The sequence below is a fragment of the Ylistrum balloti genome, unplaced genomic scaffold, assembly GCF_031769215.1.
Source record: "Ylistrum balloti isolate Yb309-2 unplaced genomic scaffold, AGI_CSIRO_Ybal_v1 Utg370194, whole genome shotgun sequence".
NCBI classification, from domain to species: Eukaryota; Metazoa; Mollusca; class Bivalvia; order Pectinida; family Pectinidae; genus Ylistrum; species Ylistrum balloti.
The window spans coordinates 16,073-34,029 of record NW_026782172.1 but is presented as its reverse complement, the minus strand read 5'-3'; the positions used below and the strand labels follow the sequence as shown (position 1 = coordinate 34,029).

Here is a 17,957-nt window from a genome sequence, read left to right as displayed (position 1 = left end):
TGTAGACGTATCATTATACTAAATTTGCACCAGAACAAAGATATGATACAGTACATGAAGTATACCCTACTTATATGTATATCTAAAATTTTGACAATATTTCAGTATGTACTGTCGCATTAAACATTGTGCAAGTAAAACTCTATTGTAGGGAACTCATAAACAAGGCTTTACAGTTACCTAAAAGAGTTTATGTTGTACTCCAGGGAATCAACATTAAGGATATTTTATATATATATATAATATAAAATTATAAAACATCCATATGTTAATATATTCTCTGGTAGTATAAGTACTGTACTAACATGAAAAAGACAATATGCAGTACTTATGCAGCATATAGATCGTCACATATCATTTTCTATATAACAGATTATTATTACCATTACATTCACTTGCAAATTTGCAGAGCACTAAAAATAATGGTACACATGCCTCAAGAAAAATCTTCTCTCACAGGATAAATTAAAAACCAATGGTCTATCAAACAAGAGGCCAAAAGGGTCTGTATCACCTACCTGGTTAATACAGCTATTCAGTCATTAAATGAAAAATTTCATATAAGACAAATAATTTTAGAATTTTCCCATTAGGTTCCAGCCCTGTGTTCAAACAGATGTCAGATTGACTATTCATAGGAATTGCTTCAGATCAAATTAGGAAAATATTCTTGTACAGAAGAAGGATTTTACATCATTTATATTTTCTCAGTTGGGGCCCATCCCTCATGCCAGAAAGAGCCAGGATCAAAAGTTAACACTGAACTGTTTCCCCTTAATCCAAGAATACTTCGAATTTGGGCAAGGTCCAATCATTCCTAAAATAAAAGTAGAATTCTACAGAATTTGCTAAATAGTTCTGATCAAATTTTGGCAATGTCCATTCATTTCTACAAGAGGAGTAGGAATTTAAATGATTTTCTATATTTCCCCCTTTAGGGCCCCGCTGTTCACTCCCTAGGGGGCAAAGATCTATCATTTATACAAAATTGATTCCTCTTCATTCAAGAATGCTTCAGACCAAATTCAGGCAATATCCATTGATTTTTTCAGGAGGACCAGGACTTTAAAGAAAATTTCCCCTTTTGAACCCACCCTTCAGGCCCCTGTGGGATGTGAACCAACATTTTTATACAACCTTGGTTCCCCTTCTCCATTGATCTTTCTAACCAAATGTGGTCAAAATTTGTGCAGTCTTTTATGACTAGTAATGATATTTAGTAAAAAGCTGAAGGACAAGGGAGGGACATTCGATGCCGCTCCATGGCATAAGCTCGTCTGTTCTTCAGTAACAGCAGCTAGGTATACTGCAATGTGTGCAACATTTCAATAGTAGCACTGTTTCTTGTCTGTTAGAACAGATACAAATTATACATGCTAATATTTCCCAGGTGCAAAAAGAAAAAGACAATCTTCAAACTTGCTGTAACACAATTGATAAACAACCTAATGACATAATACAGAGCAATGTTCAAAATGATTACCCAGCAGATGTCTCCCAATATCCAAACTTTCTGAACAAGTTCTTGGTTCTTACTGTTCTTCAAATTATTGTTTACAGTTTTACAAAGTATAATATCAACGAGAAAATTTCCCCTTTTCTACCGGATGGTTAGATATAAATTACATTTAACAATGCAATTAAAAGAATTCCAGCTCTTTGTAATTTTAATACAAATGTCATAAAGAAATCCATACCTCTAAGATCTTAGTTGAGACATTTCTCTCACAACATTCCTCGCTAGGAACATCAACCACCATTCTATATATAGATCTTACATGGATTACCATTCATACGAAATTTATGAAACCAGTTGAGAATTTATTTCTTCTTGCAAAGTAAAATGCAAATACTTGTGACAAGTTTTATAAATCTTATGAAATGAAAGTTAATGTAAAATTCTGTTAATGACATGACCATGAAAATTATGGGAAACTTCAGCCAATCGTAACTCTGGTAGATCACATGGAAAAAGATAAAAAAAAAGAAAAACAGGAAGAGATCCAAGAGGTATTTTGACACCTACCATTGTCTGGTCTTTATTAATTCTTAAAAAGATGATTCTATTACCTTATTTTCATTTTTTTCTCTGTTCTTGTTCTTATTTTTATGAGATTTGAAAATTTATACAACAAACAGTGATTATAATCTTCCTCAAACCCAACATGGTTGCATGTCAACAATTTTGTTTTTCTATTCAGTAACAAAGGGCACATCTAGGGACCAAAGGGAACCTTTAGATAAAATCTGAGGAAGATTTGTTTAGTAATGAGAGAGTTCACCTGATCAGCCCCAAAAAACCAAAAGGGTGTCACTAGCATTCAAAATCAACATAACAAACTATCCTTGTAAAAAAAATGATGACCACCACCTTTCAGTATCAAAAGAGCACCACTAAAGACGACCTACATATGAAATGAAATTTGAGAAATATCTATGCAGAACTTCTAAATAAACAGGAATTGTTTACAAATGGATGATGGACATGGGTTGATTTGAACTGCCTACCATCTGATGATGATGGGCTGAAAAAAGAAAAAAAATTGGAATGTCTGAAAATCGTTTCATGATCAAAAGTTTTTGCATTGTTTTCATATCACATGAAATTAGTTCTAAACTACAAAATATAATTTGATCACTTCAGTCTGTATACATCACATAACAATCTAATATTACTGAAAATTAAAACTTCCTTTTTTTTCAAAAATAATTGCATCAATTTGATGACATTTGTGTTAGCTGAAAATTTTGTTTATCAAAACTCGAGATAAAACAAAGCACTGACAGTTTTCCTAAACCATGTTAGTGGTATGAAAAGTCTTAATTGTTCAGTAATATTGATGTTATGATCTCTAGCACTAAAAATACCAATCTTTAGGTCTGAAATAGACTAATGACAGTGTTTCCTAGGTAAAATACAGAAACTATTCTTCCATCTTTTTCTGTGTGAAGGATGAATGTTAATCATGAATAATTAACAGTGATGATAACTCGTGCATTCACGATATCTGTAAGGCCAAAAACAATCAACAGTTTTTTTTCTGCACTTTTTCTGTTAGTATTAAAACAGATTAAAGAGCCGAAAGTTCTTAAAGAAATAAAAGATGGAGAGTTCTGTTGAAAACATTGATTTAATTTGGCCTCATCTCCAGTAAAATATATAACAATGCTTAAAAATAGTTTGGCACCAAATGGAACATTACCTTAATCACTTTCTCTTACTAGGACATATCATTTTCATTTCTCTCTCTCTCACCAATGTATCACAATTATGTTAAATATATCCCAACTCCACTAGTCCTCGGGATCTAATCTACAATTTTACGTCGCCTCCTCATGAATTTCTTCAGACTCCAATCTGTGTGGTTTAACATTGAAGGACCATTGTACACACAGAGAACTGTCATATTGTCAGCGTACAGAAGGTCAGGCAACAACTGAAACAAAACAATTACCAACGTGTCAATGAGCTTAGATTATAAACAAATTATAAATACTTTGTTGTTGGTAGGATGGAGTTAAATCTTACAGGACAGAGCTAGGTTTGTATTGTGTGGGGACAATTATTTTGTTGTTGGTAGAATGGAGTTAAACCTTACAGGACGAGCTAGATTTATATTGTGTGGGGACAATTATTTATAACAATGATATTTTCTAGGTTACAAAGATGACTTAAGTATAAATCCTATGATCAGAATACTAGATCTTCTATATTATTATATAGTTTCAATTTCAGTGAAATCCCATCTGAAGGAGAAGGTGAAAGGTGATATAACACAACACAGACATTTAGGTGTGTTTGTAACACAACACAGACATTTAGGTGTGTTTGTAACACAACACAGACATTTAGGTGTGTTTGTAACACAACACAGACATTTAGGTGTGTTTGTAACAACACAGACATTTTGGTATGCTAATAACACAACACAGACATTTAGGTGTGTTTGTAACAACACAGACATTTAGGCGTGTTTGTAACACAACACAGACATTTAGGTGTGTTTGTAACACAACACAGACATTTAGGTGTGTTTGTAACAACACAGACATTTGGGTATGCTAATAACACAACACAGACATTTGGGTGTGTTTGTAACACAACACAGACATTTGGGTGTGTTAATAACACAACACAGACATTTAGGTGTGTTTGTAACACAACACAGACATTTAGGTGTGTTTGTAACAACACAGACATTTGGGTATGCTAATAACACAACACAGACATTTAGGTGTGTTTGTAACACAACACAGACATTTAGGTGTGTTTGTAACACCACACAGACATTCAGGTGTGTTTGTAACACAACACAGACATTTGGGTGTGTTAATAACACAACACAGACATTTAGGTGTGTTTGTTACACAACACAGACATTTGGGTGTGCTAATAACACAACACAGACATTTGGGTGTGTTAATAACACAACACAGACATTTGGGTGTGTTTGTAACACAACACAGACATTTAGGTGTGTTTGTTACACAACACAGACATTTGGGTGTGTTTGTTACACAACACAGACATTTGGGTGTGCTAATAACACAACACAGACATTTGGGTGTGCTAATAACACAACACAGACATTTGGGTGTGTTAATAACACAACACAGACATTTGGGTGTGTTTGTAACACAACACAGACATTTAGGTGTGTTTGTTACACAACACAGACATTTGGGTGTGTTAATAACACAACACAGACATTTAGGTGTGCTAATAATACAACACAGACATTTGGGTGTGTTAATAACACAACACAGACATTTGGGTGTGTTAATAACACAACACAGACATCTGGGTGTGTTTGTAACACAACACAGACATTTGGTCGTGTTTGTAACACATCACAGACATTTAGGTGTGTTAATAACACAACACAGACATTTGGGTTTGTTTGTAACACAACACAGACATTTGGGTGTGTTAATAACACAATACAGACATTTGGGTGTGTTAATAACACAACACAGACATTTGGGTGTGTTAATAACACAACACAGACATTTGGGTGTGTTTGTAACACATCACAGACATTTAGGTGTGTTAATAACACAACACAGACATTTAGGTATGTTTGTAACCCAACACAGACATTTAGGTGTGTTTGTTACACAACACAGACATTTGGGTGTGTTAATAACACAACACAGACATTTAGGTGTGTTTGTTACACAACACAGACATTTGGGTGTGTTAATAACACAACACAGACATTTGGGTGTGTTAATAACACAACACAGATATTTGAGTGTTTATGTAACTATTATCTATTCATCAATTTACTGGAAAGTAAAAACAAAATTGCCAGGCCAGTCAAGAAATATTTGTTTCCAGTAACATGTTGGAACAAGAGGCATATTGGCCTGTATCACTGACCTGGTTTAATTAACTGAAAATGCTTCATCTAAACTAAACAAAAATTATTTCTTTTCTCAATAATGCCCCATTCCTCTGCCCAATGGGCATCAGTTGCATCATTTACACAAAATTAAGTTCCCTTCACTGTAGGAGTCAGATGCTTTAGACACAACATGGAGTAAAAACAAATTGTAGTATTTCCCTTGTCACTCACCCAAAGGGGTCGAGACCAAACATTTATACAAACTGGATTTCTTTTTACTCATTAACTCCTCAGACAACTTTTGGGCAATGAAGGATTTAAAAGGATTTGCTCCATTTCTCTATTTGGGCCTTGTCCTTCCTGCCTCAGGGAACAGAGACCCACCACTTAAATAAAAATTGATTCCCTTTCACCCTATAATCCTTCAGACTAGGTGAGCTAAATGTTAAGAATAGGTAACCACAAATTTCATTTTTACAAATAACCTTACATGGTTTATATGAGAGAGAGAAATCTTGACTCAATGTATTTAACTCTTCTTTGAAAATTGCGTGAAAAAGGTTTGAGTTGGCAGAAAATTTGAAGGTAAGTTGAGATATTGGAAACAGGAAGTAATGTTTTATTTTTCTTAATGAAAGTAATTGATAGTGTTTGACAATGTTGAAGTCAAACTGAGAGCCACACACATCAGGTTTGCCAAACCTATGTTGTATTTCCTTTAGTATAGAAATAAATGATAACAGTTCAAATTTAACAAATATCACATCTCCATTCAACACTACCAGTGACTTTAGATTAGGTTTTATTGCTTTCTGAAATACCTAGTCGATGATATTGTTTCATGCATCACTAATTATGATGTGTACAACAGGAAGTCTATTGAAAATGCTGGAGAGACCATTATTTTACATAAAAAGGCATACATTACCTTTGGAGTAAGCAGGAAATACTGTGATGAAGACTTTTTACAAACAGTTTGTACCACAAGTTCAAATACTTTTCTCTCATTGATAGGATCCATTCCCTAAAAAAGTATAACACGCATAAGCTATGTTTACAATAATCAACCTTACGATGGTGTATTTCATTTTAATTGTAAGACTAAATGATTCAGTTTCTGTTAAAACACACTTTTTGTTTCAGATTTCTAGCAGTAAAATCTTGTTTTATATGACTTTCACATAACCATATGTATATATATGTGTATAGGGCACACTTTTTAAGGAAATTTTTACTTTTCAAAAACGTGATGCACACTCTACACTAGAACAAGGCTTTGTCATGGAAGTTCATGTTCAGACCATATATAGGCCTAAGTCTTCCCATATCAAAGATTTGTAATTCAAAGAATTTTCAGTTAAAATCAGCAAAACAACACCTGTCTATAAACATGATGAAATTTATTTTATATCACTGACTTTAAAGTTAATTAACATGTCATGGGCTGAAATTAACCAAAACTATTTCCATTTCAGACAGCCATCCATCATCTTGATTACTTCCATCAGCATTTAACATTCAATATTCTTCACTCTACATTTCATCAAATATATTGCAGGAGATCTGACTATACCTGGTTGATTTCGTCCACACATCTGAAAGGACATTTGGCGAGTTCTTGTAGTGCCATCATGTAAAGAATTGTGGCTACACTCCTCTCTCCACCTGACTGGTGGTGTGGGGTCAACTCCCGAAGAGTTTCATTATCACGAAACTTCACTTTGATCTTAACACCATACTTTTCATAGTCCTCCTACAATACAACAATTCACATAGTTCTTGTAAAATTTGCACTTCATCACTAAATTGATAATTTTATTTAAATATTACTGAAAGTACTCCTATCTACAAGAAGGCTTGTACAAATTCTTAAACAACAAAAGTTTTGGTCATACACAAAATTAAGTATGTTCCATAGGGATTCAGTATCTAAAACTGTGGTTTTAAGTACAATAAACAGCCATGTTTCAACAATACATCGCTATCATTTCAGTTCTCATCTTCAACAAGAATGACTTGTTTATTTGACCTCTACAATAAACCATGCATTAATCTTGCCAACTGATCTCCCTGACACTTTTACATGTAAAAAGCGCCGATAAAACACATCATCACTATGCTTTATACCTGGTTCTCTGGCTGACTAAGTTCTATTTCACCAGCACAGCTCATGCAGGAGAAGAAGTAGCTAAAATTGTTGTTGATGGTATCTATGAGAACCTTAAGTGGTTCAAGCCACTGTTGTTTGGCACGTTCAATCTCCTCCTGATGGCCTGCCATGGCACTTCGTCTCTTTTCCAACTCGGCCTTCAGAGCAGCAATCTCTTTCTTACGTGCTTCATACTCCTTCACAATCTACATATGTAAATAGTCAATTATCATTCAGATCGAAAATTTCTCCTTAGCATCAAAATATACTTCTTTCTTGATTAACACCATACAGGTAACCAATTAAATACACTGTGATATATGTGTATTAAAGGAAATTGTTTGTCGACTGATTGTGGTTATTTGTATTTATAAGCTTATAAACAATTATTTTGAAAATTATGTTGGTATATTAGGCAAAATATGTCACATATTAACTTCTACAGATGAGAGAATTTATATTGCACATGGATTCAATGAAGAAGCCAAATTTGTTATGTAATCTTTACAGGCCAAATGTTCCACTAAATCTTCTCTCCTTTATCATTATTTCTCTCTGACATTCATCTCTAGTCCCTGATATTCATACATCTGTTGATTGGAAGTAAAACCCTGAACAAAACTAATCACAATAACTGAAAACTGCTGAGGTTTTCCCCTTGAAGGAAGCACTCTTCCGAGGAGTACAAAAAAAAAAAAAAAAAAAATCCAGCAATAACTATTTTCTGATAATGACTTTTTGAAAGATTTGATTTTAGAAAGTTGAGTAAAAGCAAAAAAAATCAATATGTTGCTGCACTATGTTTTGCAGTACAGGCGTCAGTATATCTGTAACAGGAAATGATTCATTTTCTTATGTCAGTCTTATTTTTTTCCTCAATAACACTCTCTTGCAAAAGCCCTTTTTACAATGAAGTTTCATCCTTCATCACAAGATAACGGTATGATACTTGGGTATCAAGAAAAAAAATAATGTAAAAATGCTATGTTTTCATTTGATTTAAGAAGTTTTAAACAGCATAACAAAAAAAAAAAATGTTCAAAACTGACTTAAATCCTTAATTTGATCATCTTCTAGTACTTTTATAAGACTTTTTATTTGAAAAGAAAAATCTTCTTGGATAATTTTCACGATTAAAAAGGTAGTCTAAGTTCTTTAAATTCTGTAATTTTCACCCAAACTTGGATACTAAAAATCTGGGATTCACGAATTTCATATATGTGATCTGTGCTGATAATTTGTCTAAAATGAAATCTTCCCAAAACATTCAGCATCACATTGAAAAAAAGTACCTTAACAACCAGAAAACGCTGAAATTGTTGATGTTATCAAGTGAATCATGCCATCATTTCCGCTATCAAAAAAAGTAGCCAAAAAGCAGAATTTCTTCAAAACATTCTCTCGTTTAAGTTAGTACAACTATAGACAGTAAAGTGTTAAGAAAACAGAAGTCCAAGATATGATGTTGGAATTAATTTTACATTGAATTATGTTTTAGTTCCGTTCAAACAGAGTACATCCTTAAAATGAAATTTTTAACACCTACACTTTTATCTGCTTGGAAAAGTGAGTCTGCTCTTGCTTGTTCCTCATGAATCATAGAGTCAATCTCCTCGAGTGTGGCAGGGTACTGCTCAAACCTCTGAAGGTCCAGAGTTTAAAAGTGTGTTGGGAATTTCAAATCAGGTATACCATACAATACTTGAATCACATAGAAATTGCATGAAAATTATGAAATAAAATGATTTCATATCATAATCACTTAAATCTGCCACCTACCATGTGTTTACTAGTGGACATTAATGATAAAACATACAAATATGGAGAAAAAAACATACACAAACATAAGTCAATAAATAAAGTATAGTGCATTTGATACGTTTTTTTTACATTTTCAAAATAATCTCCAAATGTATAGTTTTTCACATGAAATATTTCTGATGAAAAATTTTGTTTCCTACATGTTTCACTATGTTTCTGGTGTGAAATTTTGTTTCCTTCAAGTATCACAATATTTCTGATGAGGAATTTTATTTTCTACATGCTTCACAATAAGATTACACATATGAATAGCTGAAATCAATGTAACGTATGATAAGTATCATGTTTACAAAGCTAACAATCCAGGAGAATCATTTTACCTCACGCAGTTCATTAGACAGTTCAGCGTTGGCAGCTGTTCCAGTAGCACGTTTAGCTATCTCCAATAAGTGTTTGGCCGAGTCTTTTACCTGTCGTACTAATATCTTAGCCTCCTCTACTGATCTCTGCACATAAATAACAAAATAAGAAAGTGTAATGATAATTGTGATATTGACATTGTCATTCTATTTCAGTCCTGAATATATACTAGCTAGCACATCAATTTACTGTGAAAATTTGCATAGAACACTCAATAATAAGTTTGCCAATCGGTTTTTCTTTCATTCCAGCATGAAACTAAAGATATTCCAATAAGATAAAACTAGAATGGGCACAAAATTAAATTGGATATTTTTCATCTGGAACTACATATTCACTTAATACATACCCACAGGTTCATCATATACTGTCTACTGAATTTAGACTTGAGCATTTAGCAAAACGACTTTACAAATGCCACTCCTCTACATATTTGATCAGCAGGGGGTGTATAAAATAAACTACAGTATATAGAACATCTTAGAATTAGGATCGTTGTCCAAGGAATTGCATATTAAGCACCATCACAAAGAACATTATTTAATGTATAAACCCAATTTCTATATCCAAAACCAATATGATAATCTATTAATTAGTAAGACATTTACTTATCTCATACTGAACCAGAGATTAACTGCATATCAATCCACTGACCTCAAGATTCACTAAATGTTGTGATTGATCCCGCAGTTCCTCCTCCACTATCTCCTGGTCTTTGACAATTGAAGCATGCTGCAGACTTAGTCGCACTTTCCCCATGATCAATTCTAGACATTTCTGTAGAAAAAGGTTGCCATTCAAAACCTCATGAAGATTCAAAATTAGCTGAAGCCTCCTAATAATGGTGAACAAGAAAGAGCTATATTTCAAACCCCTTACCTGTTAGAGGATCCGTAGCTTCCATCAGTGTACAATCTCTATTGCTATATTTCAAACCCCTTACCTGTTAGAGGATTCGTAGCTTCCATCAGTGTACAAACTCTATTGCTATATTTCAAACCCCTTACCTGTTAGAGGATCCGTAGCTTCCATCAGTGTACAATCTCTATTGCTATATTTCAAACCCCTTACCTGTTAGAGGATTCGTAGCTTCCATCAGTGTACAAACTCTATTGCTATATTTCAAACCCCTTACCTGTTAGAGGATTCGTAGCTTCCATCAGTGTACAAACTCTATTGCTATATTTCAAACCCCTTACCTGTTAGAGGATCCGTAGCTTCCATCAGTGTACAATCTCTATTGCTATATTTCAAACCCCTTACCTGTTAGAGGATCCGTAGCTTCCATCAGTGTACAATCTCTATTGCTATATTTCAAACCCCTTACCTGTTAGAGGATTCGTAGCTTCCATCAGTGTACAATCTCTATTGCTATATTTCAAACCCCTTACCTGTTAGAGGATTCGTAGCTTCCATCAGTGTACAATCTCTATTGCTATATTTCATACCCCTTACCTGTTAGAGGATTCGTAGCTTCCATCAGTGTACAATCTCTATTGCTATATTTCATACCCCTTACCTGTTAGAGGATTCGTAGCTTCCATCAGTGTACAATCTCTATTGCTATATTTCATACCCCTTACCTGTTAGAGGATTCATAGCTTCCATCAGTGTACAATCTCTATTGCTATATTTCAAACCCCTTACCTGTTAGAGGATTCGTAGCTTCCATCAGTGTACAATCTCTATTGCTATATTTCAAACCCCTTACCTGTTAGAGGATCCGTAGCTTCCATCAGTGTACAATCTCTATTGCTATATTTCAAACCCCTTACCTGTTAGAGGATTCGTAGCTTCCATCAGTGTACAATCTCTATTGCTATATTTCATCCCCTTACCTGTTAAAGGATTCGTAGCTTCCATCAGTGTACAATCTCTATTGCTATATTTCATACCCCTTACCTGTTAGAGGATTCGTAGCTTCCATCAGTGTACAATCTCTATTGCTATATTTCAAACCCCTTACCTGTTAGAGGATTCGTAGCTTCCATCAGTGTACAATCTCTATTGCTATATTTCAAACCCCTTACCTGTTAGAGGATTCCTAGCTTCCATCAGTGTACAATCTCTATTGCTATATTTCAAACCCCTTACCTGTTAGAGGATTCGTAGCTTCCATCAGTGTACAAACTCTATTGCTATATTTCAAACCCCTTACCTGTTAGAGGATTCGTAGCTTCCATCAGTGTACAATCTCTATTGCTATATTTCAAACCCCTTACCTGTTAGAGGATTCGTAGCTTCCATCAGTGTACAATCTCTATTGCTATATTTCAAACCCCTTACCTGTTAGAGGATTCGTAGCTTCCATCAGTGTACAATCTCTATTGCTATATTTCAAACCCCTTACCTGTTAGAGGATTCGTAGCTTCCATCAGTGTACAATCTCTATTGCTATATTTCAAACCCCTTACCTGTTAGAGGATTCGTAGCTTCCATCAGTGTACAATCTCTATTGCTATATTTCATCCCCTTACCTGTTAAAGGATTCGTAGCTTCCATCAGTGTACAATCTCTATTGCTATATTTCATACCCCTTACCTGTTAGAGGATTCGTAGCTTCCATCAGTGTACAATCTCTATTGCTATATTTCAAACCCCTTACCTGTTAGAGGATTCGTAGCTTCCATCAGTGTACAATCTCTATTGCTATATTTCAAACCCGTTACCTGTTAGAGGATTCGTAGCTTCCATCAGTGTACAATCTCTATTGCTATATTTCAAACCCCTTACCTGTTAGAGGATTCGTAGCTTCCATCAGTGTACAATCTCTATTGCTATATTTCATACCCTTACCTGTTAGGATTCGTAGCTTCCATCAGTGTACAATCTCTATTACTATATTTCATACCCCTTACCTGTTAGAGGATTCGTAGCTTCCATCAGTGTACAATCTCTATTTGTCCTTTAAACATTAGACCTTTTTTTTTTTTTTTTACTTTTGTTCTGTTTTTGCTTTAAATCATTTGAAATTCCTTTAACAATGATAAACCTTTAACTGTCAAATCCTTAATTGTTGCCTGTTTTTCTGAGCAGTCCCAAAAGGGCACAACAAGGGACCAAGGATAAACTGCGTAAAAATTCTGAGAAAGATCCTAAATAATATCAAGAAATAGCAAAAGAAAAAACAAACTTATTCACTTATAGAAACATCGCAAAGCTGAACGATCCGATAAGTTGAATATTTCATTTGGTCCCGTCGACTTCAACTTATCTGTGCTTTACTGAAGATAGTTTTAAATAATTTTCTTCAAAAGCAGCTTATGAAATCCTAACATGTACGGGATATCTATTTAAACAACACAGCAGTTTTACCTGGAAATGAAGATAACTGTGTAAACATGTCTACATATTGTTCAGTTAAAACCTTTACAATGATCAATCCTTTCTTCACCAGGAGACAAAACAACAACAACTTGCCTGTGTATTTTCCTTCATCAGTTGTAGAGATTTACATTTCTTGATATTGATTTCCCTAGTCTTTCTTAAGGTCCGTTCCTTCTCTGCATGTAAATTGACTGCCTCCCCTTCTTCTGTTCTGATTCTACAATAACAAAATGTCCATCAGCACATACTGGTCACCTTATTATGTGATCTCAATGAAGATTTATTATCAACCTCAAAAAACATAAAACAGGAAACATTTAGATAAAGTAGGAATTACACACACATTGTGTAGTTTGGGTGATGCCTTGTTAGAGAGGAACAACTCTGAGTAAAATAGACACCTCTCAAGCAGGTGGTGAATTTCAAGTGTAATAAAATAATTTTCTGACAAAAAAAACCCTGCTGTATACAGAAATGTTTCAAGGTTTCTTTTTTTTTTTATTAGCTCTCCACATCTGAAAAAATGTTCTGATACATAATATACATAAGGTATGATTGTTTATAGTTTGCAGTATCATATAATTCTTACCTCTGTCTTTTATTTTCAATTTGTGAGAGAAGTTTCTTTTTCTGGTCCTTTTTCTGTGTAAGTTGTTTCTGGATTCAAATAGAAATCACTTCACTTTAGATATTCAAGCAAAACTATGAACTTCTTCGGTTGCAATTTCTTTCAATAATGGAATAAAACCATCTTAACCTCAAGCTGACAATGCATGCTAAAAAGCTAGTGACCGTCTCCAAATGCTTTTAATTTAACATTCTTACTTGAACTGTCAGATTAAAGATTATATATGAAATTGAGCAGTGAAGGAATTAAATAGCTCTGATAATAGACTATGTAAAAAATTTGAAAGAGTGCCTTCAAAATATTAATATTTTTACATTTGTAATGTGTAAGTGTTACATACCTTTTCTTCTCTCAATCGGTTCATTCTCACTTCAAAATCTTTAGACTGTCGTTGAAGATCTCTGTATTTTTCTTCTTGTTTCTTCAATTCATCTTGGTGTTCCTAACAGAATCATGACAAATATTGCCGTTAATTTTTTCTCAATGAATTGTAAATTGTTTCTTCAAATGAAGTTACTTGAATTATACAATCGCCATATGTATGCCAACATGGCACTCACTGATGACAGGGTTGAAGAGATCTTACCCGTATCTGTGATTCTAGTTCTTTCTCTCTTGTAGTATCAGCTGATGCTGTCAGCCAGGACGGGTATCTGAAAACAGGTTATACCTATATTTACAGAGAAATATAAAGCTGGAAAAAGTATGGGGGTGACTTGTCCGACCACATGGATTCTCCCCTCCCCCCAAGACTCTTTGCATGCTTCAATCTGGGCCAACAAGAGTAAGCTTAAAGCTTGTTTTGAAATTTTTGTAAAATAAATATTTTTGTAAAATAAATAATGTTTATTTAAAAAATGTAATGGATTAACAAGCATACTGGTGCCATGGACTTGAACACACATCACTTGTACCAGATTTTGGTTACTACAATATAGTTTGTATAGCAATTCAAAGTATGGTGCTTTCAAACGAAACCTGTGAAGGCTATTCCAATAAAATATGTATCCCATCCCAAGCCTCCAGGTTATGTTTATCTATCCCATCCCAAGCCTCCAGGTTATGTTTATCTATCCCATCCCAAGCCTCCAGGTTATGTTTATCTATCCCATCCCAAGCCTCCAGGTTATGTTTATCTATCCCATCCCAAGTCTCCAGGTTATGTTTATCTATCCCATCCCAAGTCTCCAGGTTATGTTTATCTATCCCATCCCAAGTCTCCAGGTTATGTTTATCTATCCCATCCCAAGTCTCCAGGTTATGTTTATCTATCCCATCCCAAGTCTCCAGGTTATATTTATCTATCCATCCCAAGTCTCCAGGTTATATTTATCTATCCCATCCCAGGTCTCCAGGTTATGTTTATCTATCCCATCCCAAGTCTCCAGGTTATGTTTATCTATCCCATCCCAAGTCTCCAGGTTATGTTTATCTATCCCATCCCAAGTCTCCAGGTTATGTTTATCTATCCCATCCCAAGTCTCCAGGTTATATTTATCTATCCCATCCCAAGTCTCCAGGTTATATTTATCTATCCCATCCCAAGCCTCCAGGTTATGTTTATCTATCCCATCCCAAGCCTCCAGGTTATGTTTATCTATCCCATCCCAAGCCTCCAGGTTATGTTTATCTATCCCATCCCAAGTCTCCAGGTTATTTTTATCTATCCCATCCTAAGTCTCCAGGTTATTTTTATTGGTACTACCTGTTACACAGAAGAAATAGATAAGAAACCATATAATTGATAGATGTGACATATTTTATAGTTTTTGGGTCAAGTACATGTTTTAGTGGAAGAGTCCTGAGTTGTGTGGAAGGAAAGCTAGACAGTCCTAACGTTAACATGTCTAGATTATATCAGTATTTGAACGGTTCCAGTATTAGTAGCCACCTTGAATTAAAAGAACTTTCCCACGAAGGAATACTGCAGTTTTTCATTATTGGATTAATTATCTTAGGTTACTAATTACAAATGATACATACCTAATTTTGGAACTTCTTGAAGAAATAGTACCATCATATTTGGACACTCTAAAGGTGTACTGGAAATCACAAAATTAAAAATATGGAAAACAAAAGCAAAACATTTTTGTATTTGTAAACAAAGCACTGATCTTAAGTTTTCAAAATTCACTTTCTATCGTAGTTTCTTTAGAGCAATACAACATATCCTGACTTGTCCGTGGCTCATCCAATGTCCTTCTAAAATAATACTGTACAGTCTTAAGTCCAGCCTTGTACGAGTTTCACCACCATCAAAGAGTAGCATGGTTGTGTATAAGATAAATAATATACAAGTATAACAAAGTGCAGCAAATATCACAGTGCAATATTCTTGATTGTATAAAAATGTAAACTTTTTCAGCTACAACACTTTTATACTGAACGTTCTGATATATTTAACTGGATGGTGATCTCGTTTTATTTCTGAGTTATAAAAAACATCTTTTAAAGTTGAAAAAGAATCTATTGTGATAGTACTACAATAGTCAAAGGACTATTGTAATAAAAATTTAAAATACCATCATAATAGCTTTTTTTACTTCAACAGTAAACTCTACTTGTTATCCACTTGATAAATGGATTGGAAATCTTGTGTACAAATCCAGTAACCATCGAAGTTATTGATCGTCAGACCAAAACTTAAAACTCATACCTGATAATCATCAGTGAAGAAAGTACGTAGCTCTGGGTGGTCTCTCTTGATGTCTGGTATACAGTCTTTGGTTCTGCGGTTTCCAACAGGTATGGAATGTACATTGTATTGGGCACAAAGGTATCTCATTACCCCATCAGGACAGTGCATGTAGTCCTTTAAGTAACCCTGGAACCCATACTGCCTACACAAAAATAAACACTTGATTATTATGTGTGATTCCATTCCTGCTACAAGTCATCCTAAATACTCTAGGGGTTACATTCACTTTCACTCTTTGCATCCCTGGAACCATCCTGGATACTCCAGGGGTTACATTCACTCTCAATCTCTCCACCCCTGGAACCATCCTGGATACTCCAGGGGTTACATTCATTTTAACTCTCTGCATCCCTGGAACCATCCTGGATACTCCAGGGGTTACATTCACTCGCAATCTCCGCATCCCTGGAACCATCCTGGATACTCCAGGGGTTACATTCACTCTCTGCATCCCTGTAACCATCCTGGATACTCCAGGGGTTACATTCACTCTCTGCATCCCTGGAACCATCCTGGATACTCCAGGGGTTACATTCACTCTCTGCATCCCTAGAACCATCCTGGATACTCCAGGGGTTACATTCATTTTAACTCTCTGCATCCCTGGAACCATCCTGGATACTCCAGGGGTTACATTCACTTTCACTCTCTGCATCCCTGGAACCATCCTGGATACTCCAGGGGTTACATTCACTCTCTGCATCCCTGGAACCATCCTGGATACTCCAGGGGTTACATTCACTCTCTGCATCCCTAGAACCATCCTGGATACTCCAGGGGTTACATTCACTCTCTGCATCCCTAGAACCATCCTGGATACTCCAGGGGTTACATTCATTTTAACTCTCTGCATCCCTGGAACCATCCTGGATACTCCAGGGGTTACATTCACTCTCAATCTCTGCATCCCTGGAACCATCCTGGATACTCCAGGGGTTACATTCACTCTCTGCATCCCTCTGCATCCCTGGAACCACCTGGATACTCCAGGGGTTATCCTGGATACTCCAGGGGTTACATTCACTCTCCCTGCATCCCTCTGAACCATCCTGGATACTCCAGGGGTTACATTCACTCTCTGTATCTCTGGATACACATCCCTCTCTGCATCCCTGGAACCATCCTGGATACTCCAGGGGTTACATTCACTTTCACCCTCTGCATCCCTGGCACAATCCTGGATACTCCAGGGGTTACATTCACTCTCAATCTCTCCACCCCTGGAACCATCCTGGATACTCCAGGGGTTACATTCACTTTCACTCTCTCCACCCCTGGAACCATCCTTGATACTCCAGGGGTTACATTCACTCTCAATCTCTCCACCCCTGGAACCATCCTGGATACTCCAGGGGTTACATTCACTCTCTGCATCCCTGTAACCATCCTTGATACTCCAGGGGTTACATTCACTCTCTCCACCCCTGGAACCATCCTGGATACTCCAGGGGTTACATTCACTCTCTCCACCCCTGGAACCATCCTGGATACTCCAGGGGTTACATTCACTCTCTCCACCCCTGGAACCATCCTGGATACTCCAGGGGTTACATTCACTCTCAATCTCTCCACCCCTGGAACCATCCTGGATACTCCAGAGGTTACATTCACTCTCTGCATCCCTGT

The 17,957-nt window shown here is 35.6% G+C and overlaps 1 protein-coding gene across 1 annotated transcript in view; it reads right to left on the bottom strand.

Moving 5' to 3' along the window:
* Positions 1 to 3,110: 3,110 nt before the first annotated feature.
* Positions 3,111 to 17,957, bottom strand: part of LOC132551313 (structural maintenance of chromosomes protein 5-like) — a 29,205-nt gene continuing 14,358 nt past the window's right edge. The window contains exons 14-26 of the mRNA XM_060215438.1: positions 16,290 to 16,473; positions 15,617 to 15,675; positions 14,220 to 14,286; positions 13,974 to 14,075; positions 13,595 to 13,662; positions 13,099 to 13,222; positions 10,333 to 10,455; positions 9,639 to 9,764; positions 9,044 to 9,139; positions 7,476 to 7,703; positions 6,922 to 7,101; positions 6,277 to 6,372; positions 3,111 to 3,437 (exon numbers count right to left, since the gene is read on the bottom strand). Coding sequence (XP_060071421.1) covers positions 3,309 to 3,437; positions 6,277 to 6,372; positions 6,922 to 7,101; positions 7,476 to 7,703; positions 9,044 to 9,139; positions 9,639 to 9,764; positions 10,333 to 10,455; positions 13,099 to 13,222; positions 13,595 to 13,662; positions 13,974 to 14,075; positions 14,220 to 14,286; positions 15,617 to 15,675; positions 16,290 to 16,473 — 1,582 coding nt within the window. The 3' untranslated portion in view covers positions 3,111 to 3,308. The remainder of the gene's footprint in view (positions 3,438 to 6,276; positions 6,373 to 6,921; positions 7,102 to 7,475; positions 7,704 to 9,043; positions 9,140 to 9,638; positions 9,765 to 10,332; positions 10,456 to 13,098; positions 13,223 to 13,594; positions 13,663 to 13,973; positions 14,076 to 14,219; positions 14,287 to 15,616; positions 15,676 to 16,289; positions 16,474 to 17,957) is intronic.